This window comes from Ictidomys tridecemlineatus, chromosome 2, assembly GCF_052094955.1.
Source record: "Ictidomys tridecemlineatus isolate mIctTri1 chromosome 2, mIctTri1.hap1, whole genome shotgun sequence".
NCBI lineage: Eukaryota > Metazoa > Chordata > Mammalia > Rodentia > Sciuridae > Ictidomys > Ictidomys tridecemlineatus.
Window position 1 is genome coordinate 20,621,131 of NC_135478.1, and position 25,780 is coordinate 20,646,910.

The 25,780-nt window shown below is 43.1% G+C and overlaps 1 protein-coding gene across 1 annotated transcript in view; it reads right to left on the minus strand.

Annotated features, from left to right (window-relative positions):
* Positions 1-25,780, minus strand: part of LOC144375026 (trafficking kinesin-binding protein 1-like) — a 79,078-nt gene that overhangs the window by 24,658 nt on the left and 28,640 nt on the right. The window contains exons 8-9 of the mRNA XM_078038062.1: positions 24,225-24,299; positions 23,386-23,523 (exon numbers count right to left, since the gene is read on the minus strand). Coding sequence (XP_077894188.1) covers positions 23,386-23,523; positions 24,225-24,299 — 213 coding nt within the window. The remainder of the gene's footprint in view (positions 1-23,385; positions 23,524-24,224; positions 24,300-25,780) is intronic.

Here is a 25,780-nt window from a genome sequence, read left to right on the forward strand (position 1 = left end):
ACTTTGAACATGTGTAAGCTAGAAAGAAAGTGACATATAAGCCTTCATTGAAGTAATTCAAGTCAAAAGGCTGGTCTATCAAGTGTTTCTGGATCCTGAAAGTATTCTCGGCTTCTCTCTCTCTCAGTGGAACCCACAGGTAACAGATTCTGTCACTTGCTTTCACAATCACCCAGAACTCACAATTCCCCTAGCACTGCCCAGGTCATAAACTCAAATGGGGAGTTAAGGAAGCCTCCATGAAGAAGGTGACACCAGAGGTCAGGTGCTGGATAGGCAGCTCATTATAGAGTCACACTGGTGCAAAAGGCCGAGCTGGCTGAATTAAGGTGAAAGTACAGAGTGTCCAGAAGGGCTCATTCTATTCTGTGCTGGACACCAGGCAAAGGAGGCACCTGGCTGTGGTCCCCTGACAAGTGTCCAACAGACAGTCTGTAATTACTTGGATTTGAACTTGAGCAGAGAGGGAAGCTCCCAGAGAACTTGTTCTAGAATGTTCTTCAGGTTTCCTAGGAGATGGGGGCACAACACAAACAGCATATCCACACACAAAGAAAGAAGCCAGGAGGAGGCATCTCCTTCTCCATCTCAGTCCCCTGGCCCCTCCTAGAGCCGAGATGTTATCAAAGCCCTGTCTTCTGACAGAATAAGTCTCCAGCAGAATCCAGGCTGGGCCACACTTATAAAAGAAGGACGGAAAACTCCTGTGTCTTTCTCTGAGAGGTTTCTCTCTACTTCGGGGAAGAAGGACTTCAACTTACAAGTGATGAGCTAGTAAGATGCATTTCCAGTGAACACTAGAAGCTGCAGTTTACAGGACCAAATGGTTATTCTCTTCCTGACTGGAAAACAAGTGTGGATTTGGAGCTTGAATAAGACAAACTTTGGCCTCAATTGGAACCTCTGCAGTATACAATGTTTTTTTCATCCATTCACTCAAATGCTATTTTCTGAGATGATTGTGGTCCAGGCATTGTACTGCGCACCAGAGATGCTGAAATGAGGGCTGAAAGGGACTGACATCAGGCTTCCTCATTCTAGGGGGAATTGATAAATCAACACAAAGAGAAAAGATTTGGAATCATTTGCACTTGGACACCTAGTGACATTTCAAAGTCAACTGTGCATACTTCAACTCATGGATTTCTCCTGAAACTTTAGCCACCTAATACCTTCCCCAACTCAACTGATGGCAACTCCATCCTTCCAGCTGCTTAGGTAAAAAGCCCTGGGACTATCTTTGACTCCTCTCACCTTCCATCTAATTCTCAGCAAACTTCTTTGTCAGATTGGCTTCAACATGCATTTAGAATTAACCCTCTCTTCACCTCTTTCTCCACCACCACCTGGAACAGAGCCACCAACTATCCGTCTCCTGGATTATTCTGCTAGCCCCCCAATTGATATGACTGCCTCTACTCTAGAGTTTACATGCATAATCATAGCAATGTGCTAGGGTCCTTGTTTCTAAACAGGCCTCAGGGCCATGGTTTATCATCAGGATTTCCTTCCTTCACTGTATTTGCGTCCCCGAAAAGTCCATCTAATAGGCCTGGCCACATATGGTTTGGATGTTGCTAAAATGAACATTTTCATTAACTCACAAAGAATTCTACCAACGGAGGACAAAGTTGAACTAGGTGTTGGAGGAATGAGTCACAGTTATCAACCAGTAGAAAGGACTGGCTTTTATTCAACAGAGAAAATATGGGGAATTGCTTAAGAAGAAAATGGAAGATTAGAAAAGCAAAAGGGAACGTTGGGAAAACATAGTGCTGATAACCACAGGAATCAGAGCCCCCACTTCTGTAAGATTTAGGGAGCAAAGGAAACAGGTTAGAATAAAATAAACTCAGAAGGCCATAGGAGGGGGTCCTGAGCAGGTGAACCCAGAGCTCTGAGGGGAGGGTGCTTCTCCACTTCCCTCCCTGAGCAGGAGGAAGGAGTGTTGTGGTGAGGCAGGTCTAGAATGAGGGAGAGCCATGTTGTTGCCAGGGTGGAAAAGCTCTGCTGAGGGAGACAGCTCACAGGCAGGAAGAAACAGGTCTCCTGCTTCTCCTTCTGGCCTCAGGGGTCTCCCTATCTGTAGGACCTTACACAGAAGCCTCAGCACGGTATATAATGGTGAATTCAGAGCTAAGAGACAGTAACTTAATAATTAGAATGACTTTTTTTGTGAAAACAATGCCACATATTTCCTTTGCTCCCCCAGTCCTACAGAATTGAGGGCTCTGATTCCCGTGGTTATGAGTACTATTGCTTTACCAATTTTCCCTTTTGCTTTTTCAATCTTCCATCACCTACTTAAACAATTCCACAGTTAATACTACAATGCACCCACAGGTTCCAGTTCATCAAGTCAGGGTCAAGAAGGACAATATATGGCCTGGACATCTCCTATAGATCCTGCACTTGTGTTTGAAAAAAACCATGAATTTATGTTTCTTTGCATGAGGGGTGGCTGTATCATCAAGCGGAAATGTTCACTGATGATGTTTGTTTTGAGGTTAAGTAAGAGAAGAAGGGCCCATCCCAAGGCATCAACTTCTCCCCACTGCTCTGTGCCATGAGGGGGATTTTTCTGGAAGCAAAAATAACAAATTATGTTCAAAAGCTTCATCATTTAACCAGAAATTCATTATATTTAACAAAAAGTGCTTTATACCATAGAAGTCCCCACACCAGCACTACCTGAAGAATGGTCTGAGGGCTCACGTCAGTCTGCAAACTGTCCACAATGAGATAAGAATGGAAATTGAGAGTAAATGGTCAGATGCATTTTGGACTATTAACATTGTCATCAAGTCCAAGCACATGACCAAGCATGTGAGTCCACTCAAGTGTCATGGAACACCTGGGTTGAGTTGCAGGTGGCATGAGCCACTAACTAATGATCACATTACAACAAGTGATGCTTTAATGTTTGTTTGGCTATCTTTAGTAAAGGAAACCTCCATGAAGAAGGTGACACCAAAGGTCAGGTGCTGGATAGGCAGCTCATTATAGAGTCACACTGGTGCAAAAGGCCGAGCTGGCTGAATTAAGGTGAAAGTACAGAGTGTCCAGAAGGGCTCATTCTATTCTGTGCTGGACACCAGGCAAAGGAGGCACCTGGCTGTGGTCCCCTGACAAGTGTCCAACAGACAGTCTGTAATTACTTGGATTTGAACTTGAGCAGAGAGGGAAGCTCCCAGAGAACTTGTTCTAGAATGTTCTTCAGGTTTCCTAGGAGATGGGGGCACAACACAAACAGCATATCCACACACAAAGAAAGAAGCCAGGAGGAGGCATCTCCTGCTCCATCTCAGTCCCCTGGCCCCTCCTAGAGCCGAGATGTTATCAAAGCCCTGTCTTCTGACAGAATAAGTCTCCAGCAGAATCCAGGCTGGGCCACACTTATAAAAGAAGGACGGAAAACTCCTGTGTCTTTCTCTGAGAGGTTTCTCTCTACTTTGGGAAGAAGGACTTCAACTTAAAAGTGATGAGCTAGTAAGATGGATTTCCAGTGAACACTAGAAGCTGCAGTTTACAGAACCAAATGGTTATTCTCTCCTGACTAGAAAACAAGATGTAGAGTTGCAACTTGAATAAGACAAACATTGGCCTCAATTGGAACCTCTGCAGTATACAATGTTTTTTTCATCCATTCACTCAAATGCTATTTACTGTGATGATTGTGGTCCAGGCACTGTGCTGCGCACCAGAGATGCTGAAATGAGAGCTGAAAGGGACTGACATCAGGCTTCCTCATTCTAGGGGGAATTGATAAATCAAGGCAAAGAGCAAAGATCTGGAATGATTTGCATTTGGACACCTAGTGACATTTCAAAGACAATTGTGCATACTTCAACTCATGGATTTCTCTTGAAACTTTGTCCACCTAATACCTTCCCCAACTCAACTGATGGCAACTCCATCCTTCCAGCTGCTTAGGTCAAAAGCCCTGGGAGTATCTTTGACTCCTCTCACCTTCCATCTAATCCTCAGCAAACCTCATGTCAGATTGGCTTCAAAATGCATTTAGAACTAACCCTCTCTTCACCTCTTTCTCCACCACCACCTGGAACAGAGCCACCAACTATCCGTCTCCTGGATTATTGTGCTAGACCCCAATTGATATGACTGCCTCTTCTCTAGAGTTTATATGTGTAATCATAGCAATGTGCTAGGGTCCTTGTTTCTAAACAGGCCTCAGGGCCATGGTTTATCATCACGGTTTCCTTCCTTCACTGCATTTTCAACCCTGGAAAGTCCATCTAATAGGCCTGGCCACATATGATTTGGATCTTGCTAAAATGAACATTTTCATTACTCTCACAAAGAATTCCAACCAACGGAGGACAAAGTTGAACTAGGTGCTGGAGGAATGAGTCACAATTATCAACCAGTAGGAAGGACTGGCTTTTTTCAACAGAGAGAATATGGGGAATTGCTTAAGAAGGGGATGGAAGATTGAAAAAGCAAAAGGGAACGTTGGGAAAACATAGTGCTGATAACCACAGGAATCAGAGCCCCCACTTCTGTAAGACTTGGGGAGCAAAGGAAACAGGTTAGAATAAAATAAACTGAGAAGGCCAGAGGAGGGGGTCCTGAGCAGGTGAACCCAGAGCTCTGAGGGGAGGGTGCGTCTCCACTTCCCTCCCTGAGCAGGAGGAAGGAGTGTTGTGGTGAGGCAGGTCTAGGATGAGGGAGAGCCATGTTGTTGCCAGGGTGGAGAAGTGCTGCTGAGGGAGACAGCTCACAGGCAGGAAGAAACAGGTCTCCTGCTTCTCCTTCTGGCCTCAGGGGTATCCCTATCTGCAGCACCTGACACAGAAGCCTCAGCAGGGTATATAATGGTGAATTCAGAGCTAAGAGACAGTAACTTAATAATTAGATTGATTTTTTTTGTCTAAACAATGCCACATATTTCCTTTGCTCCCCCAGTCCTACAGAATTGAGGGCTCTGATTCCCGTGGTTATGAGTACTATTGCTTTATCAATTTTCCCTTTTGCTTTTTCAATCTTCCATCCCCTACTTAAACAATTCCACAGTTAACACTACAATGCAACCACACATTGTAGTTCATCAAGTCAGGGTCAAGAAGGACAAGATATGGCCTGGACATCTCCTAAAGATCCTGCACTTCTGTTTCAAGAAAACCATGCATTTATGTTTCTTTGCATGAGGGGTGGCTGTATCATCAAGCGGAAATGTTCATTGATGATGTTTGTTTTGAGGTTAAGTAAGAGAAGAAGGGCCCATCCCAAGGCATCAACTTCTCCCCACTGCTCTGTGCCATGAGGGGGATTTTTCTAGAAGCAAAAATAACAAATTTTGTTCAAAAGCTTCATCATTTAACCAGAAATTCATTATATTTAACAAAAAGGTGCTTTATACCATAAAAGTCCCCACACCAGCACTACCTGAAGAATGGTCTGAGGGCTCACATCAGTCTGCAAACTGTCCACAATGAGATAAGAATGGAAATTGAGAGTAAATGGTTAGATACATTTTGGACAATTAACATTGTCATGAAGTCCAAGCACATGACCAAGCTTGTGGGTCCCTTCAAGTGTAATTGAACACTTGGGTTGAGTTTCAGGTGGCATGAGCCACTAACTAATGACCACATTACAACAAGTGGTGCTTTAAGGTTTGTTTGGCAATCTTTAGCCAAAAATGCCTAAAAATCTGAGCAACTGAAAGTGTATATTTAATTTTCTAATTTATTTCTTTTACCATGAAGTTATTTTTTATTCAACCCTTTCAAAATTTAAAGCTTAACATTATCATCTAACTTGGAGGCATAAAAATTTGCATTGTGTATTCTTCAGCCTGAATTACAGGCTGGAAAAAACCCCACTGGAAATTTTTTGTCAAGAAATGAGATATATCAGCTTCAATCTGGAGTGTTAGTAAAAGAGAGCTGAGAAGCTTATACATTATCCCTTGCAAATAGGACAGTTATTAACCTGAGCTAGCTGAAAAAAAATTTAAAAGAAACATACTAATTTATTATATTATAAACCTTAATATTGATAAAACAGTATTCATTCAAAAGCAGGTCTAAGTGTTTAGTACAGAAAATCACCACTTACCTATCTTTTTACTATTTGGTTAGTTATAGCTACAGAACTATGAAAGTTGAATTTAACAACGAGTCTCCATACTAAATGCCCTAGGCACATTTTCAATGAATAATGGGTACTGTCTTCATAATGCTTTTAGTTTTCCATATGTTTGTTCCTATATTTTAAAATGCAATTTAATGTCTGTTCAATCCAATTAAAATTTGATATTATATTTTAGTTTCCTTTGCTTTGCATTTTATTTTGTCTCATAATTGGATGTTATGATATTTTATAAAAATATTGACTCATGATGAATTGATAAAAATGCAAAATATGACCAACCAGTTATCACTGAGAGTTGAGAAGTGGCACTCTATATGTATGTAAAACCCCAGAGGCTTGGCTGGCTGTTGATATCTGGCTGAGCCCTCCCTCTTCATCCCTGGGACAATTATGGTGGGTCGGGATTCCATCCTTGACAGCTCAGCCACTGACATGGACCAGGGGCTAGACCATAGCTGATGGGCTATGGGGCCTACTTACCTGGTTCCTAAGCCCTGCAACTTTAGCTGCTTTGGCTGGTCGGTTTCAGTTTCTGCAGAACATCAGAACAGCTGAGAATACAATACAGTTGCTTTTTCTGGGGCCTGAGGGTGGCAGGAGACACCACTGTTGGGGGTCAGGCACCCAGGAGAGGCAGGGGTTGGATATGGCTACAGTTATTCAAGGCCTTAGTGTCACAGGTAATAGAGGCCCTGAGGAGGACTGTGGGCTTATATATTTTGGGGTGTGGAAGAACAACACATCTCTTTTCTGTTCTTTCTCTTCTAAAAAGAGGTCCCTAAACCTTTGGCTGTAGTTCAGAAATCTCCTCTTCCAATGGCTTCCATGGAAACTCATAGAAACCTTGATGGATTCTGCCTTGCCTTTCATGTTCCAGGTTCCGCTCTTGCTTCCTTTTCCTGGATTTGTCTCATCTGCTATGTGTTGCTGAGCTGCTGGTCCCCAAGTTGCTGATCTAAGCTACAGGTCCAGATTTCCCTCACTGGTTTAAGTTCTTTGGGGCTTCAGAGCAAGATTAGCCTAGCATGGTGTATGCTAGATACTATTCAACAAACATTTAAGTCCTGGATTTAATCACTGTGCTGGGCTTTATGGAACTTGGAAAATATAGGCTAAATGTTAAGGCAAGGGCTGGGGCTGTAGCTCCATGGTAGAGTGCCTGCCTAGCATGCATGAGGCACTGGGTTCAATCCTCAGCATCACATAAAAATAAATAAAATAAAGGCATTCTATCCATCTACAACTACAAAAAAATTTAAATGTTAAGGAGGAAAAGGGTCATAATGTCTGTAACTTATTTGCAAATGATTGGGGGGAGTGTAAAAGGAAGATGCATTAATTAGGTGGGCTAATTTCAAAAGGAGGGAAATACCCAAATAACACAGAGCATTTTGTAAACTATTTTTAAGATGCTTTCCTTTGATCCTGGGTATGGCAGGAGGGTGTGCAAGGGGTTTCCTCTCAATCTGTGATGTTTCCTCTCTTATATCCACACCCGTGCGTAGTGGTCTTTTTGGCCAGACATGCCTTTCACCTGGAGGACATCAACCAGGCCTCACAACTTCCTGCCCCCAAAGCAGAGGGACTCATTCAAATGTCCCCATGACCAGTTCAACTGCCCACGCACAGGGAGGCTCTCTCTGGATCCCCAGAGTAGCATGGAACTGAGATATGACTGAGTGGGAAGAGTGGGAAGAACCCTGAATCAGGTAGGAAGACCTGCAACCTAGGGAGTTCTTGCGGGTCTGGCATTGCCCACCTACCCCCAGGCAACTGCAGCCTCCAGAACCCACTGACTCTCTAGAAAGGATCCGGAATGTGAGGGGCCGAGTCTCCGCCATTGGCATTTTCTACCACCGTGCACCCATGACAAACTGTTTCCTTGCAGGTGGTGGTGTAGAGGGGTTGGGAGGTTCAGCTCCTGCCCTGGATCTCTTCTTAGGAAAGCAAACCCCACATACCTGATCTTGTGCTTCCATCATTAGAGCCAATTCCTTCAAGTTTTCTGCTGTCTCCAAGTGCCCTCTACTGGCTACAGGAAATATATTCTCTTATGATTTTAAAATCACAACCCTCCCCCCACATACACACACCACCTCAATTCAATTCCTAATATGAGCCTTGCAATCAGTTCAGATAATTCAGATAGACTTTTCCTCTCCACCAACTTTTCCCTGGGTGGTATCATATCTGGGTGGAGGCACTTGCTAGAGCTGTGGGGGAGGCTGTGTTATTTCCTTTATACTGTTTGCAAGGCCCCCTGGGACATACCTGCCTGCCTATCTGCTCCTAGGCAATGTATCCAAGTGACTCCCACACGGATCTGGGGCCAGGTACTTTGAGATCTTCTGGTACTTCCCTGTTGAGGCCCACCTGCTGCCATTTCTAACTTTCTCATTGCCCAATGTGGTTGCTGCCCCGTGATGGGTGAGAGTCACCCATGGAGGAAGGGTTCTAGAACATCCTCACTTTCCCAGGCTCCCTGCAAAACTAGCTCATCTGTCCTTGGATCCTCAGACTCATCTGGGGCTTCTTCTATAACCTTGGACTCAGCTCATGGACAGGGATAGGTGAAGGGCTCTTACATCTGATGTAAGTGGAATCCTTCTCCAAACTCCTCCTTCCCTTGTCTACTTGAAGAACATTTATCTAGTTCTTGTCCTAGGTGATTGGCAAATAGGATGAGCAGGGTCAAATAAGCAAAGAAAAGAACTGGCTCAGCAAGTTTCCCTTCCAGATTGTTTGGTCTTACTCCAAACATACACTTAGGTTTTTCTTTCATCATAACCAGAAACCAAGAATTTGACATCTTTATTTTTGGGTCCTGGCAACAGTCTCTTTGACAATTTCCCCCTGGAGCCACAGCATCCTCTGATTGAACTCTCTGGGCAGGGGGATTGCTTGGGACCCACACAAAGAAATTCAGCAGAGAACAGGAAAGAAACAGAACCACCTCAGACATCCTCCTGCCACACCCACACGACAGAAGAATGCACTTTGTAGGCTGTGAAACCTATATTAGGGTGCTTCCAACTATTTAAGATTAACATTTATTTTTTTTGCATCTTCTTTTTGAAATTTTTTTTCTTTTTTCCAAAAACACTTGAAAGTGACTTGTGGACATGAAGTTCCTTTATCTTAATTCATTAGCACACATCTCCTAGGAAAGAGGCCAGGCTCTCATATATCCACAGTATAAATTATTGAAATTTCATATTGATGTAATATTTTAAAATATGTGCTCTATATTAAAATTTCTCTGACTGCCCCAACATTATCTTTTAAAGCATCTTTTCCAGCTCAGTATCCAATTCAGATCTGAGTTGTGTTAGTTGTTTCTTTATCCTCCTTTAATCCAGAATGTTTCCACTTTTCTTTCACGTCATTGCCATTTTCAAAAACACAATATTTTATCACCTTCATGATTCAGGTTTTGCATTTGTGGCAGGAACAGCACAGAAATAATATGTGTGCCTTCCAATGTGTCACACATTAGGAGACACCAGTATCACTTTGTCCCGTTTTGAGGTAGTGAACCTTACATTTCATGATGAACTTCAAGTGAGGGCTCACAATTCTCTCCACTGCAAAGATGCTAGCCCTCGCCTTTTGTAAATTAACATTCTGTAGGAAGATATGACTCTCCTGCTCCCTAACAAATTCTCACACAATGGTTTTAGTATCCATTCCTCCCTGAATTAGCTATGAGAATTATAGCTGCATATGGTAGCTCTTTCTAAATTCCCACTTGGCAAAGTGGTAAGACCCAACTCCAGGTCATCAGGCCTCAAAGCCTTGCCTGCCCCTGCTGAGCAGATAAACCACCCATTCTTTCTCTACCCTTCAAGCAAGTTAGAATGCAGTTGTCTGACCTTCTCCAAGTTCTATGTACACACTTTACAAAGTTCCACTCTTCCCCTGTTAGGTACAAGGTTGATTTGTCTAGCTCAGGAGGTGGACAGCCCTCCTGCACAGTACTCCCACCCTACACAGCAGTTCTCAGACTTCAGTGTGCCCTAGAATCACCTGGAGGGCTTTTTAAAACAGCTCCTTGTTCCCTCCTCTGGGGATTCTGGGACGCCCTCCAAAAATCTTACTGGTTTGACACGAATGCTTAGTTAGTTCTCTTTCAGATGACAGGTCTAACACAGGTTCATGGGGAATACTCGTTTACGTACTTGGAGATGCTGGCTGATGGAGACTCCACCATTCCAGTGTGTGGCTTTGAGCTTTAACCCACAGAAAGAGAGGAGCATGCAGAACCGTGCCTGGGATTCCTGCTGCTCACAGACCCACTGGCCTGCTCAATGGCAGTGGCTGGGAAATATGGTGATCAGATGGACTCTTTGGTGAGTATCATGGTTTCTTTGATCCTACAGCATTCCATTATCCTACCAGAAAATGACACATGGGCCTTCTTTCTGTGATCCTCACTTTTCTATCCATGGGTCTTTGCACCAGCTCCTCTCTCTGCCCAAACACACCCAGGCCAGATATCAAATGGCTGATTCAATGCCCCTCCCTGGAGAGGCTTTCCCTGACTGCCCAATCAGAAGTGGCTGCCCCTCCCTCACACCCCTGTGCTGTATTCTCTGCATAGCCCTTCTTATTCTTTTGGGTGTTGTCCTTCTCCAGTCTAGAGCCCAGCCCTGAAAACCCTGACTCCTGATCTCTATTGCCAATCCTACTGCCCCCCCCATAAGTTTTCTTTAGGGTTCTCTATTTAAATAAGTTATGGATTTTGGCCGGCACAAGTATTTGATCATTCCGTGGCCTGTGGCACAGAGATTACTGTCCTTCCTTTATGGATGAGGAAGCTAGCTCTGAGAGGTGAACATGATCAGTACACCTACCAACTAGAGTCACAGATTTGAGGGATTAATATTCCTCTGTCACTCTTAGCATTTCTCAAACTCTGAAAGTACACAAGATTCACCAGAGGACTCTCGTTAAACTGTATATTCTGATTTAGAAAGCCTGAGCCAGTTCCCGGGAAGCTCCCAAGTGGTCAATGCCACAGGACCCAGCGTTTTTGCTGGAGTAGAGAAGAGCCTGTGATTGCTTTCCCAAGAGTTCTGCTGTTTTTTAGTTAGTAAGCATATTGGGAGGACTCTGGTAGTTATCCAGAGCAGAAGTCAATCTGTCTGTTGGTCCTCTATAGCGATCAGTAAAGGGAACAAGTGAGTACACAGGGACACCAGAGATGATCTAATAACTACCACCCACCTTGCAGACAGACCTTCCATGCCTCCCTGCCGAGGCTCCAACAATCTCAGATCGTCAACCAGCTATGGCTCTAGGTCTGACATAGAACATGGCAGCACAAAAAGGAACAGACATTGAAAACAATATTGGCAAATATAGAACAGGTCCCAGAGGGACTCAACCCAGACCACCATCACTGTGGATACTCAGTGCACCTTCCTTAAGGGTGGAAAAGAGAATGGCAAGCAAGTCCTCAAAGAGGGACCCCAAAAGCTCAAGGCAGTGCAATTTTTAAACTTGAACTGAAGTTAGGATTCAGTGTAGACTCCAAATAGACAGCACTCTATATCATTCCCTGCTAAGGTTACTACTTCATTTATTTAGTCCCTGCCATTTGGTTTCCAAACACCTCATAGGTTAGGTATCCAATTCCCATTCAGTCCAAAATATTCAGATGTGCCTGTGTTTTTAGCAACCCTCTCCAGCAAAGATCACTATTTTGTGGGCATGTAGAGGGTACTGGGTAGGTATGGGGATGGCAGCATGACCCTGTGTGGGTACACACACGAGTGTGGATGTGTATTGTTTGTGTTTTATGGAGGGCATGATGAGGAACTTGGAATTTAATATAAAATCAGTGGAGAAGGGATGAAGAAGGTCTTATCTGAAATACTGATTTGTGAATCATTAAGGAAGTAGGTGTTACATTTTCAAAGGTAAAGTCATGGCTCATATAAATTTAAAATCCACACATGTCAAAGCTTCCATTAATAAAGGAACTAGTAAGATGTCACCACCATTTCAAAAGGAGAACTCAAGGACAGACACTCACAGGTAGTCAGGATGGGGAAATGATTTGCTAATATACTCAAAACAGATGGGCTGGGGTTGTAGCTCAGTGGTAGAGCACTGGCCTCGCACGTGTGAGGCCCTGTGCTCAATCCTCAGCACCATATGAAAATAAAGACATTGTGACAATCTACAACTAAAACCATATTTTAAAAAGAAAGAAAAGGTGCATACGGAATGCCCTTCAAAAACCAAACAAACAAACAAAAAACGGGTTCATGACGATAGGTCAATAAAATGCCATGTTTGGAATGTTACCCAGAACAGACATTATTTATGTCTTTAGGGGACAGTTTTTCCTTATGTTTCTGTTTGCATTACTACCCATTTTCTAGGACTTACCTAGTGTAAGTAGCTCAAAGACAGCTGTCAAGAGCACTGAAAGAATGCCAAGTAATCACCTCTGCCCTCTTCAAAGTCCCTTGGAAATTTTCCTAATATGGAAAAGGGAAGGAGAGAACAATCCCTGGCCTCCTCTTAGGTACTAGACGCTGGACAAAGAAACTCATGGGCTTCAGCTCAGGAAACTGTCCCAATCTTCCAAGGTGATCATGATCCTGCTTCTCCAAGAGGAAACCAGAACTTCAAGAAGCTAAATGACTGATGGATCCATACACCGCCCACAAGTGGCAGTGCCAGGATTTAAGCAGCTTGTGGTTCCAGACCTCAATGAGGAGATGCGGAGCCTTGGAGGAGAGCTGGAGCCTTGGAGGAGAGCTGGTGACTTGGAGGAGAGCTGGAGACTTGGAGGAGAGCTGGAGACTTGTTTGGAAACTGCGCCTGCACAGAAACTGCTGAATCAGCATGAGTGATACTTCTGGAGCCTTTGAGGGGATCTGATAGAGCCTCCTGGGAAGGATATATATAGATACCCCTCCTTGTGACCCAAACTATGGAGATCCACTCTTCTTGCTGTGGCCTATGATCATGCTTTTGTCAGTGGGTCTCCAATAAATTGCACCAGTGCAGTCCTGGATCTGCCTCTTTCTTTAGTCTCACTGTATTTTGGGACTGGTTTCCATACACTGGAACCGGATTGTTCCAGAACACCCATGTAAAGTGTAAAGTCCTCTGTTCACATTATTTATCTATTCATGGGACGATATGAGAATGAAGATGGTCGTGTCCAGAGTTTGGGGTCACAAGTATGGTTCTTCCTCTTCTCCAAACTTCTTACAATATTTGTAGATCATACTTCTAACAACTATGGCTCATAGTCTCCTCATTGTGACAGTTTACAGAGAGACACTGAGTCATAAGAATGGCCCCCAAACTACTTCTTCATCCAAATTCTTTACTGAAGAAATACCCCAGTTTTCCCCTGATGATTATGATAATCACTGAGTTTTGTCACCTGGGTGGCTACCCAGTGTCCACCATGTTCCCTCCATGGCTGTCTCATTAATGCCAGGAAGCTCCCTGAAAATACCACCTCTGTCGGCAGAGTATTCCATCTGCTCTGCCCATCCCCAGATTCTGGCCCAGTGTCTAGAGCTTCTGGTGATTCCTTCCTCAGGGTGGGAGCCTGGGCCACACTACTACCATTTTGTCTTCACAGTTTTTAAGAGTACCTATGGGGCCTGAACACCACGGGACGTTTTCCAATAAGCACTCGTTTTAGAGACACTAGTCTCCCCAGTCAGGAAGTTGAGCTGCCACTCTTCACTCCTGCTGGAATGTTTCCAAAATTGGCTTCTGAAGGTCACTTTGCTCATCCCAAATCTCTGCATTTACCTTGCAAATTGAAAATAGTAGCCTGAGATACATGAGTGGTCCATTCTTGATGCCGAGGGGCCACCAGTTCAGCTGTGGGACAGAGCCCAGACATACCTTTCTGTCTGAGGAATATGATTAATCCCTTTAGAACAGGTTGGCTCCTGTGAATTTTCTTAGTTTTCCTTCACCAGAGAATGTCTTTATTTTCCCTTCATTCCTGAAAGATATTTTTGCCAAATTTAGAATTCTAGACTAACTTTTTTTCCCCTTTAGCTCTTTTAAAAATCCTGTATTCCTTTCTATGACCTCTATGGTTTCCAATGAGAAATCTAGAGTCACTCAAACCATTTTCCCACTAAAAACAATGCCATTTTTCTCTATTTTCAAGATTTTCCTTTATCTTTAGTGTTCAGTGGTTTGATTGTGGTGTGTCTGGGTGTAGATTTCTTTTGTTCTGTTTGTGGTCTGTTTAGGTCTTAAACACACACACACACACACACACACACACACACATATATATATATACATATACAAGTCTATATGTACATATATAAGTATATATATGCACATAAAAGTATATATATGTGTGTGTGTGTGTGTGTGTGTGTGTGTGTGTGTGTGTGTGTATTTCTCTTTCTCTGGGATCTAATGACACAAATGTTAGACATCCCCTCCATTTTTTTTCTTCCCATATGTCAGAGAGGCTGTGTTCATTTTTTATATCCTTTTCTTCCTCTCTATGGTTTATATTGGATAATTTCTATTTATCTTCAAATTCACTGACTCTTCCCTCTGTGGTTTCAATTCTGCTAATGAGTCCATCCAGTGACTTCCTTTGTTTGGCTTTGTATTTCTAAATTCTCAGATTTCTACTTTTATCTCTCATGTCTTTGCTGAGATTTTCTATTTTAAACTTTGTTTCAAGAATGGTTGCAATTGCTCATTTGAGCACTTTTATCATAGCTGCTTTAAGGACTCTGATAATTTTAACATCTGTGAAATTTTATCACCGGCATCTGTTGACTCTCTTTTCCAAGGACAATTTAAATGTTTATGGTTTTTTTTTTTTGTATACTCAGTAATTTTGATTTTATAATCTGGACAATGTGAAAATTATATTATGAGACTGTAGCTTGTTTAAATCTTGTTTAAAAAAATGCTATTTTTATTTTAGCAGGTTATCCACCTGGTCAGGTCCTGGCATCAAGGACCAACCCACCCTTACCGGCTCTGATGACAATGTCAGTTGTTTTCAAAGAGTTTATACTCCTTCTTGGCTCCATTTCAGGCTTCATCAATCACTCATTGGCCAGGCTGGGAACTGGATGGTGATCTCTCCATTACTTCAGTTCTCAAAGTCTTTGGTGTGCTAGTTAGGACCAGATCTAAACATGTCTGGCTGCAGTGGAGTAGCGACAATAGGAAACCTTGGAGTTCATAAACACATGGAGGTCCCTTTCCTCCTCTTTAACCTCTCCAGTGCTTTGTGTTCTTGGAGGCTTCCCTTTCGGGTCCTTCACTTAGGAACTTGGGATTCTGGTTACTCTGGTCTGCTTCATATTGCCATATTTGGGGCCATGTTCAGGTCTCAGTGGTAGGAGTACATAGAGAAAAAAAAGCATTGCCTCTTAAGATGGCAATCCTTCTGATCAAATAGCAGGTTTGCCCTTCCTCAGAATTTTGGTTCTGCCAGTTCTATTACTGACTGCTGCCACCACAGATGTGCTCTATCTAGAGAGTAGAGAAAGCTAAGAAAGGAAGAAAATCAGGAGCATTCATGCTCTCTCTCTGGGCATTAGTAGTCCCAAATTTCACTTCTTGAACCAAAATTAGGGGACTTCTCCCTGGAGCCCACTTGCAGTCTCCTGTTCTGCTATGTTCAAACCAGGAGGACACCAGAGCAGGCGAAATATAAACTCACTACTGGCTTGATGTCCCTCCTTTTCTGGTCTTCTTCCCCAATCTTCTTGCTATTCTTTTCCTTCCATTGTCTTCAAATAGCTGGTCTATGTAGTCTCTCCTGGAGCTATCATCAGCTGGAAGATGTGTGAACTGTGCTTACTCTTATCTTTCCTGGAACCAGAGTGCTCATGTTTTTAAAATATAGAAATTTCCCCAAAAAATCCCAACTTCGTCTCAAAATCTCATAATGATGAGCCTGCTTTTCGGCAGGGTAACAGTATGGAGGCCAACGGTTGGCACGCCCTCTCTCACAGAGCAACTTCACACATTGTGTTATTTTGCCACCTTATCTTAGGGGAGATTGAAACTAATATTTCCAGAGGGAAGCTGGGTGGGTATCACTTGGGCTCAGCTACATATCTGCCTCTTAGTTCATCAGAACTTTATGTTGCCAGCTCTTTCCTGCTTTTCCAGCCTCTAGTCCAGGTTAATTTCTCTGCACTCTGGCCTGAAACCTCTTCCACTGTGCTCTGCCCCTTGTGGAGTCTCTGCCTAGATCTGCCTCCACCTCTCTCTGCTTCCTTTTATGTTGGTTCTCTCACTCCTGCTCCTCACTCGGGACCAAGGCTTAACTCTGAGTGATTAAGTCCAGCTATGCCTGCTTGGACTCACCCTATGGTTGTCACCCTGTCACCTTCCTTTGAGAAAGGCACAAGCACAGACTTTGGGGCCTACCCTTGGCTTCTCAACCTACCAACCAAGTCTTGGCAGGCTCTGTTGGGACTCTAAAATATTGATGAAATATTTTCTCAAGATGTGCTGAAATTGTAAACCCCAGTCATTCATGGTATCATGTTCTTCTGTAAGAATGGGTAGCTTTTCTATTGTCTTAATTTTGTGTCCATTGCAGGACTCCGAAGATGCTTCTGATTTGGAAATTTTCCGGAAGGAACAAGAGTTACTGACAAATGAAATAAGGCACATCTAATTGAGTTCCAAGAACAATATCCTTTTCTATCTTTTTCTTCTTGTGGCTAATATGCAAATAGGAACAGGTACAATTAGCAGTTGTTCAAGTCATACCTGCCCAGACTCCCCTGGGCTGCAGCCAGAATAATTTCAACATGCTTGATCTAAGTCCCATTCCGGAAAAGATTCAATTGCTCTCCCTTCTTAGCTCACAGGGACCGTTTTGAGCCCTACACAGGCTCAGCAACACACACAGCAATGCATCCGTGTGCCAGGCACTGTGTTGATGTGGCTGGTACAGAGACACAGCCAAGAGGAGGAGTCGGAAGAGTTGGCAATTGAAATATAATGCAGCAAGAACTATGAAGTTAATGAGCAGAGGCAGGAGAAAGCAGAACAATAGGGCTGACTGGATGAAGAGGAAGCCAGCCAGTCTCTAAGGGTATCTTATCACCACAGTGGCTCATTGGAACCTGAGTGTCTGTGAAATTTCATACTCAGTAACTTACCTAACCAGAGAAATGGACCTTGGTTCTGCTCCTGCAGAAGACCACAGCACCCCCAAGTGGACATTTTAAAACCACTCCTCCAGGTGCCAACTTCTTTCTGTTGAGGCATCTCGCCCTGTACACATTGAACTCCACAGGGTCCAGGCTCATCTCTTCTTGCCACCCAATCAGCTGAAATATTAAAATCAGACAATTCAGGACCTGAAACTATTTTCTAAGAATGAATTGTTTTCTTATTTTACTTTTGAACTTTTAATATGGCTACCAAAAGACTCCTGAGTTAGGAAAATCATCCAGTGAAACTGAATATAGAATAAGGATGACTGACATGTAAAATGCCTTTTGTAGAATTAAAACCAAGAGGGAGAAAAAAAAGTCCTCTTCAAGACAATTTGAAGACAACTTGGTAACTATGGTTACCTCTAATTAGTGAGCACGTTATGCTTTCTAGATTTGGTGAAGGAAAAGTGAAAGGAAAAACAATACCAAATAAGTAAAAATGCTAAGCTCCACCGAGTGTATGTAGTCTTGTATTCTGAACATAACAACAAGATCAAGTTGGCTAATATCAAATCAGCCTTCTCCATCTTCACCTTCACTTTCTCTGTCTCTCTCTGCACAACAGGGACACATAAACTCAAATGGGGAGTTAAGGAAACCTCCATAAAGAAGGTGACACCAGAGGTCAGGTGCTGGATAGGCAGCTCATTATAGAGTCACACTGGTGCAAAAGGCCAAGCTGGCTGAATTAAGGTGAAAGTACAGAGTGTCCAGAAGGGCTCCTCCTATTCTGTGCTGGACACCAGGCAAAGGAGGCACCTGGCTGTGGTTCCCTGACAAGTGTCCAACAGACAGTCTGTAATTACTTGGATTTGAACTTGAGCAGAGAGGGAAGCTCCCAGAGAACTTGTTCTAGAATGTTCTTCAGGTTTCCTAGGAGATGGGGGCACAACACAAACAGCATATCCACACACAAAGAAAGAAGCAAGGAGGAGGCATCTCCTGATCCACCTCAGTCCCTTGGCCCCTCCTAGAGCTGCGATGTTATCAAAGCCCTGTCTTCTGACTGAATAAGTCTGCAGCAGAATCCAGGCTGGGCCACACTTACAAAAGAAGGACAGAAAACTCCTGTGTCTCTCTCTGAGAGGTTTCTCTCTACTTCGGGGAAGAAGGACTTCAACTTACAAGTGATGAGCTAGTAATATGGGTTTCCAGTGAACACTAGAAGCTGCAGTTTACAGAACCAAATGGTTATTCTCTTCCTGACTAAAAAACAAGTGTGGAGTTGGAACTTGAATAAGACAAACTTTGGCCTACATTGAAACCTCTTCAGTATACAATTTTTTTTTCATCCATTCACTCAAATGCTATTTTCTGAGATGATTGTGGTCCAGGCACTGTGCTGCGCACCAGAGATGCTGAAAGAGAGCTGAAAGGGACTGACATCAGGCTTCATCATTCTAGTGGGAAGTGATGAAGTCAAAGAGCAAAGATTTGGAATCCTTTGCACTTGGACACCTAGTGACATTTCAAAGTCAACTGTGCATACTTCAACTCATGGATTTCTCCTGAAACTTTAGCCACCTAATACCCTCCCCAACTCAATTGATGGCAACTCCATCCTTCCAGCTGTTTTGGTCAAAGCCCTGGGATGATCATTGACTCCTCTCACCTTCCATCTAATCCTCAGCAAACCTCTTTGTCAGATTGGCTTCAAAATGCATTTAGAATTAACCCTCTCTTCACCTCTTTCTCCACCACCACCTGGAACAGAGCCACCAAATATCCGTCTCCTGGATTATTGTGCTAGCCCCCCAATTGATATGACTGCCTCTACTCTAGAGTTTATATGCATAATCATAGCAATGTGCTAGGGTCCTTGTTTCTAAACAGGCCTCAGGGCCATAGTTTATCATCACGGTTTCCTTCCGTCACTGCATTTTCGACCCTGGAAAGCCCATCTAATAGGCCTGGCCACATATGGTTTGGATCTTGCTAAAATGAAAATTTTCATTACTCTCACAAAGAATTCCGAAAAAAGGAGGACAAAGTTGAACTAGGTGCTGGAGGAATGAGTCACAATTATCAACCAGTAGGAAGGACTGGCTTCTTTTTTCAACAGAGAGAACATGGGGAATTGCTTAAGCAGGGGATGGAAGATTGAAAAAGCAAAAGGGAACGTTGGGAAAACATAGTGCTGATAACCACAGGAATCAGAGCCTCCACTTCTGTAAGACTTGGGAGCAAAGGAAACAGGTTAGAATAAAATAAACTGAGAAGGCCGTAGGAGGGGGTCCTGAGCAGGTGAACCCAGAGCTCTGAGGGGAGGGTGCGTCTCCACTTCCCTCCCTGAGCAGGAGGAAGGAGTGTTGTGGTGAGGCAGGTCTAGGATGAGGGAGAGCCATGTTGTTGCCAGGGTGGAGAAGCGCTGCTGAGGGAGACAGCTCACAGGCAGGAAGAAACAGGTCTCCTGCTTTTCCTACTACCCTCAGAATTCTCCCTATCTGCAGCACCTGACACAGAAGCCTCAGCAGGGTATATAATGGTGAATTCACAGCTAAGAGACAGTAACATAATAATTAGATTGATTTTTTTTTTTTGTCTAAAGAATGCCACATATTTCCTTTGCTCCCCCAGTCCTACAGAATTGAGGGCTCTGATTCCCGTGGTTTTCAGTACTATTGCTTTTTCAATTTTCCCTTTTGCTTTTTCAATCTTCCATCCCCTACTTAAACAATTCCACAGTTAACACTACAATGCACCCACAGGTTCCAGTTCATCAAGTCAGGGTCAAGAAGGACAAGATGTGGCCTGGACATCTCCTATAGATCCTGCACTTCTGTTTGAAGAAAACCATGCATTTATGTTTCTTTGCATGAGGGGTGGCTGTATCATCAAGCGGAAATGTTCACTGATGATGTTTGTTTTGAGGTTAAATAAGAGAAGAAGGGCCCATCCCAAGGCATCAACTTCTCCCCACTGCTCTGTGACATGAGGGGGATATTTGTAGAAGCAAAAATAACAAATTATGTTTAAAAGCTTCATCACTTCACCAGAAATTCATTATATTTAACAAAAAGGTGCTTTATACCATAGAAGTCCCCACACCAGCACTACCTGAAGAATGGTCTGAGGGCTTACGTCAGTCTGCAAACTGTCCACAATGAGATAAGAATGGAAATTGAGAATAAATAGTTAGATGCATTTTGGACATTTAACATTTTCATGAAGTCCAAGCACATGACCAAGCATGTGGGTTCGCTCAAGTGTCATGGAACACTTGGGTTGAGTTGCAGGTGGCATGAGCCACTGACTAATGATCACATTACAACAAGTGATGCTTTAAGGTTTGTTTGGCAATCTTTAGCCAAAAATGCCTAAAAATCTGAGCAACTGCAAGTGTATATTTATTTTTCTAATTTGTTTCATTTACCATGAATTTAATTGTTATCAAGCCTTTCAAAATTTAAAGCTTAACATTATTATCTAACTTGGAGGCATAAATATTTGCATTGTGTAGCCTTCAGCCTGAATTATAGACTGGAAAACAAACCCCACTGGAAATTTTTTGTCAAAAAATTAGATATATCAGCTTCAATCTGGAGTGTTAGTAAAAAAGAGCTGAGAAGCTTATACATTATCCCTTGTAAATGGCGCGGTTATCAACCTGAGCTAGCTGAAAAATAAATTAAAAGAATCATACTCATTTATTATATTATAAACCTTAATACTGATAAAACAGTATTCATTCAAAAGCGGGTCTCAGTGTTTAGTACAGAAAATCACCACTTACCTATCTTTTTACTATTTGGTTAGTTATAGCTGCAGATCTATGAATGTTGAATTTAACAATGAGTCTCCATACTAAATGCCCTAGGCACATTTTCAATGATTAATGGGGACTGTCTTCATAATGCTTTCAGTTTTCCCTATGTTTGTTCCTATATTTTAAAATGCAATTTAATGTCTGTTAAATCCAATTAAAATTTGATATTATATTATAGTTTGCTTTGCATTTTATTTTTTCTCATAAATTGGTGTTATGGTATTTTATAAAAATATTGACTCATGATGAATTGATAAAAATGCAAAATATGACCAACCAGTTATCACTGAGAGTTGAGAAGTGGCACTCTATATGTCTGTAAAGCCCCAGAGGTTTGGCTGGCTGTTGATATCTGGCTGAGCCCTCCCTCTTTATCCCTGGGACAATTATGGTGGGTTGGGATTCCATCCTTGACAGCACAGCCACTGACAGGGACCAGGGACTAGACCACAGCTGATGGGCTATGGGGCCTACTTACCTGGTTCCTAAGCCCTGCAACTTTACCTGCTTTGGCTGGTCGGTTCCAGTTTCTGCAGAACACCAGAACAGCTGAGAATACAATACAGTTGCTTTTTCTGGGGCCTGAGGGTGGCAGGAGACCCCACTGTTGAGGATCAGGTACCCAGGAGAGGCAGGGGTTGGATATTGCTACAGCTATTCAAGGCCTTCGTGTCCCAGGTAATAGAGGCCCTGAGGAGGAATGTGGGCTTATATATTTTCGGGTGTGGAAGAACAACACATCTCTTTTCTGTTCTTTCTCTTCTAAAAAGAGGTCCTTAAACCTTTGGCTGTAGTTCAGAAATCTCCTCTTTAATGGCTTGCATGGAAATCTTGATGGATTCCTCCTTGCCTTTCATGTCCCAGGATCCTCTCTTGCTTCCTTTTCCTGGATTTGTCTCATCTGCTATGCTTTGCTGAGCTGCTGGTCCCCAAGTTGCTGATCTAAGCTACAGGTCCAGATTTCCCTCACTGGTTTAAGTTCTTTGGGGCTTCAGAGCAAGATTAGCCTAGCATGGTGTATGCTAGATACTATTCAACAAACAATTTAGTCCTGGATATAATCACTGTGCTGGGCTTTATGGGGCTTGGAAAATACAGGCTAAATGTTAAGGCAAGGGCTGGGGCTGTAGCTCCGTGGTAGAGTGCCTGCCTGGCATGCATGAGGCACTGGGTTCCATCCTCAGCATCACATAAAAATAAATAAAATAAAGGCATTCTATCCATCTACAACTACAAAAAAAATTTAAATGTTAAGGAGGAAAAGAGTCATAATGCCTGTAACTTATTTGCAAGTGTTTGGGGGGAGTGTAAAAGGAAGATGCATTAATTACGTGGGCTAATTTCAAAAGGTGGGAAATCCCCTTATAACACAGAGCATTTTGTAAACTATTTTTTAAGATGCTTTCCTTTGATCCTGGTTATGGCAGGAGGGTGTGCAAGTGGTTTCCTCTCAATCTGTGATGTTTCCTCTCTTACATCCATACCCGTGGGTAAGTGGTCTTCATGGCCAGACATGCATTTCACCTGGGGGACATCAACCAGGCCTCCCAACTTCCTGCCCCCAAAGCAGAGGGACTCATTCAAATGTCCCCATGACCAGTTCAGCTGCCCACGCACAGGGAGGCCCTCTCTGGATCCCCAGAGAAGCATGGAACTGAGATATGTAGAAATGTAGAAATGACCAAACAAGGAGCTTAACCCTAATGCTGTCCAGAGAGATTAACCTCCTGACAAATCCCCTTCTCTAACACATTCCCCCTAAAGCCCCAACATGAAACAAATTAAGTGGGGCTAAAGAAATAAGGTTGTGTGAAAATAGTATGAAAAAAAAATAACAAAACAAGAAAAGAAAAGTTGTTTAGAGATCACAGACACCCAAAGTCACCAAGAGAATGAGTCATAAGTATACAGAGATCCAACAGAACTGTATGGCACTTTAAGAATTCTGGAATGTACTTTTGGAGCCAAAAGAAATAACACATACTTTAATAAGGTTAGGAAAAAAAGTCACGTAGAAAATACATCTAAGTAAATCAAGTTCATAGTAAATTTATGTTTTAATGGCAGGAGTAGGAAAGACAACAGATTTAGAGGGATGGAAAATAAAGCAACAATCTGTCTTATGCAGTTAAGAAGACATCTACTGGCCTCACTTGCCCTTGACTGTGAAATAAGAGGCTAAGTATAAACGCCCAACTCCAGTGCTCACAATATCAGGCACCATGGCCATCCTACCCGACAAGCCTCCTTGTGGGTGGGAAGAGGGGTGCTGGGAAGAAAGCACCAGCTCACCATGGGAAACAGGCCCAGCGAGTGGTAGCGCCGGGACGTGGTGTTGGGCATGGTTTTGTTCCTGAGGTTCTTCAGCTCTTCCTGCGCTTCGTGAAGCATCTCCATGCACTCTGCGTACTTGTCCTCCAGCTCACGCAGCTACAGAAGACCAGGAAAGATGCAGAGGGTCAGGACCTCATGAGGAGTCGTGCGCATGCCCCCCACAAGAGCCAGAAACACACATGCAATCTAACCAGGCCTCCAGTGTGGAACAGCTGCCCTGCTGGCCAAATGGCAAAAACTCTCAAGATTGGTTTTTCTTTAACTTTTACTTAGAGTGAGTCTACAGTCTCAAAAATCTCCTAAAATACCAACAATGAGCAACGTGGATAAAACAACCTTAAATGAACAGAAAAGCAAACCAGCACACCCTGCTTCAAGGCATATCCTTGAACAGGCTCCTCTCAAGCCATATGTTGCATGGTTTACACTGGTGAGCATTTACAGAGCCAAGATTTAGCAGGTCTCAGGCCCTGGGCTGGTGTGGAACATGGCCTCCCTGTGTTCACAACCAGCAACAGGGGGAGCAGGTGCAGAACCGAGGTGAAAGCTATATTAAATTCAATATAAAAACAGTTGTTCCTCAGCAACTTAGTGAGATCCAGTCTCAAAATGAAAAGGAAAAAGGGCTGGGGATGTGGCTCAGTGGTTAAGCACTTCTGGGTTCGACCCCTAGTACAAACAACAACACCAACAATAAAAACAGTTGTTACCATGGACATGAACAAAGCCTGTCAAGGGAATATGCTCTACCTCCACTGGAACCAAAAGCCCTCAAGAGGTAAGGGAGACACACCCACCTCGGCCGTGAGCTGCCGCTGGGCATCCTTGGCAGCTCCCAGGTGTTGGACGAGTTCCTCATTTTCCACTGCACACTAAAACACAGCAAAGACACGTAAGTAGACACCAGAGAAGCCCAACACTTCCCCTCATTACCTGATCCATTAGGACCCCATCCCCTTTCTACAATGAAATGTGTTATCTCAAACTGGAGTAAAATTTTGTATTATATAATTTTGAAGGCCTTACAGTCCAATTTCCACTCCCTACCTCCAAGGTAAAGGCTGCTTTCTAGAAGCTAGTCTCTCTCTCTCCTTCCTTCCTTCCTTCCTTCCTTCCTTCCTTCCTTCCTTCCTTCCTTCCTTCCTTCCTTCCTTCCATCTTTCTTCTTTTCTCTCTCTGCTTCTTTCTTCCCCCTTTTCATTTTTCCCAAATTATTTAGCCTCTCACAGCAAAGGTTTCATATAGGAAACAAAACTGTTTTTTGCCATTTCACTTAATCCTCAAGGGGCTACTTCTACTGCACAACATACTTGGTGCACTGAGTCCAAACGAATACTAGGCAGGTGATTAAATTAAAGTTCAGAACTTCACATCAACAACAACTTTAAATTATTTTATTTTCTAAATAATGTCCTCCCATGGGATTTCTCATTGGCCAGAACTACCACAAGGACAGTCATAACTGCATTGTAAATTATCTTAGTTGAGCTCATCAAAAAATAAGAATTGAAATCCATTTAATTACAATAAATGAGGAATGGACACACAACAAGTAATGTCTACAATAGTCCACCCTTTGACTACCCAACATCATCTGTATAACTCTTCATGACCACAGAGTGAACCCCAATCCTCACCCCCAAAGCTCATCAAAGTAGTGAATCTACCTCAAAGTGGAGACCTCTGGATGAAGAGCACTGTGCTTCATCAGGTCTCAATTTGGATTCTGGGGAACTGGTAACTTAGACACTTTCAAATACATGCCCTGAGCACATCATATAGAAGTGTTGAGACATAATAATACCACCTCCCATTAAGAAAAGAGGAGGAAGGAAAACATAGAGTGGTAGAAGCAGAAGAAAGTAGAATTGGACAGGAAGGGAAAAATTTCTTATTTTGTAAGTACAGTAACTCTCATTACCGTGGCCTCTGGCCTCTGGCCTCTGGAGGAATGTTACTTCTCTAATTAATTAGCATGGCCACATCTAGGAATGTCACACTCAGAGGAGGATGTACTCATGGAAGGCTGCTCCACTCTAGTAACCCAATTCCTGCTGATGTAAATTTGGGTGCTGGGATTGCACTAAGAGACTGAACAACCACAGGCTATTGTCAAGCATAATTACTGTGGCCAGTATATTAGCTTCTAATGAATTCCTGCAGCACCTTTTTTGATGAATTCTATTAATCTGTAGATTATACTCAGGAGGTAAGAGGTTATGAAAAGACCCTTTGCCAACTCAGGGCCACAAGACATTTTATTACTGAATCCACTAAGCTTTTTCTCCAAAGGGGCAACACACACTCTTCTAGAGTAATGGCCCCTTCCCATCTTGGCACAACCACTGTGGTG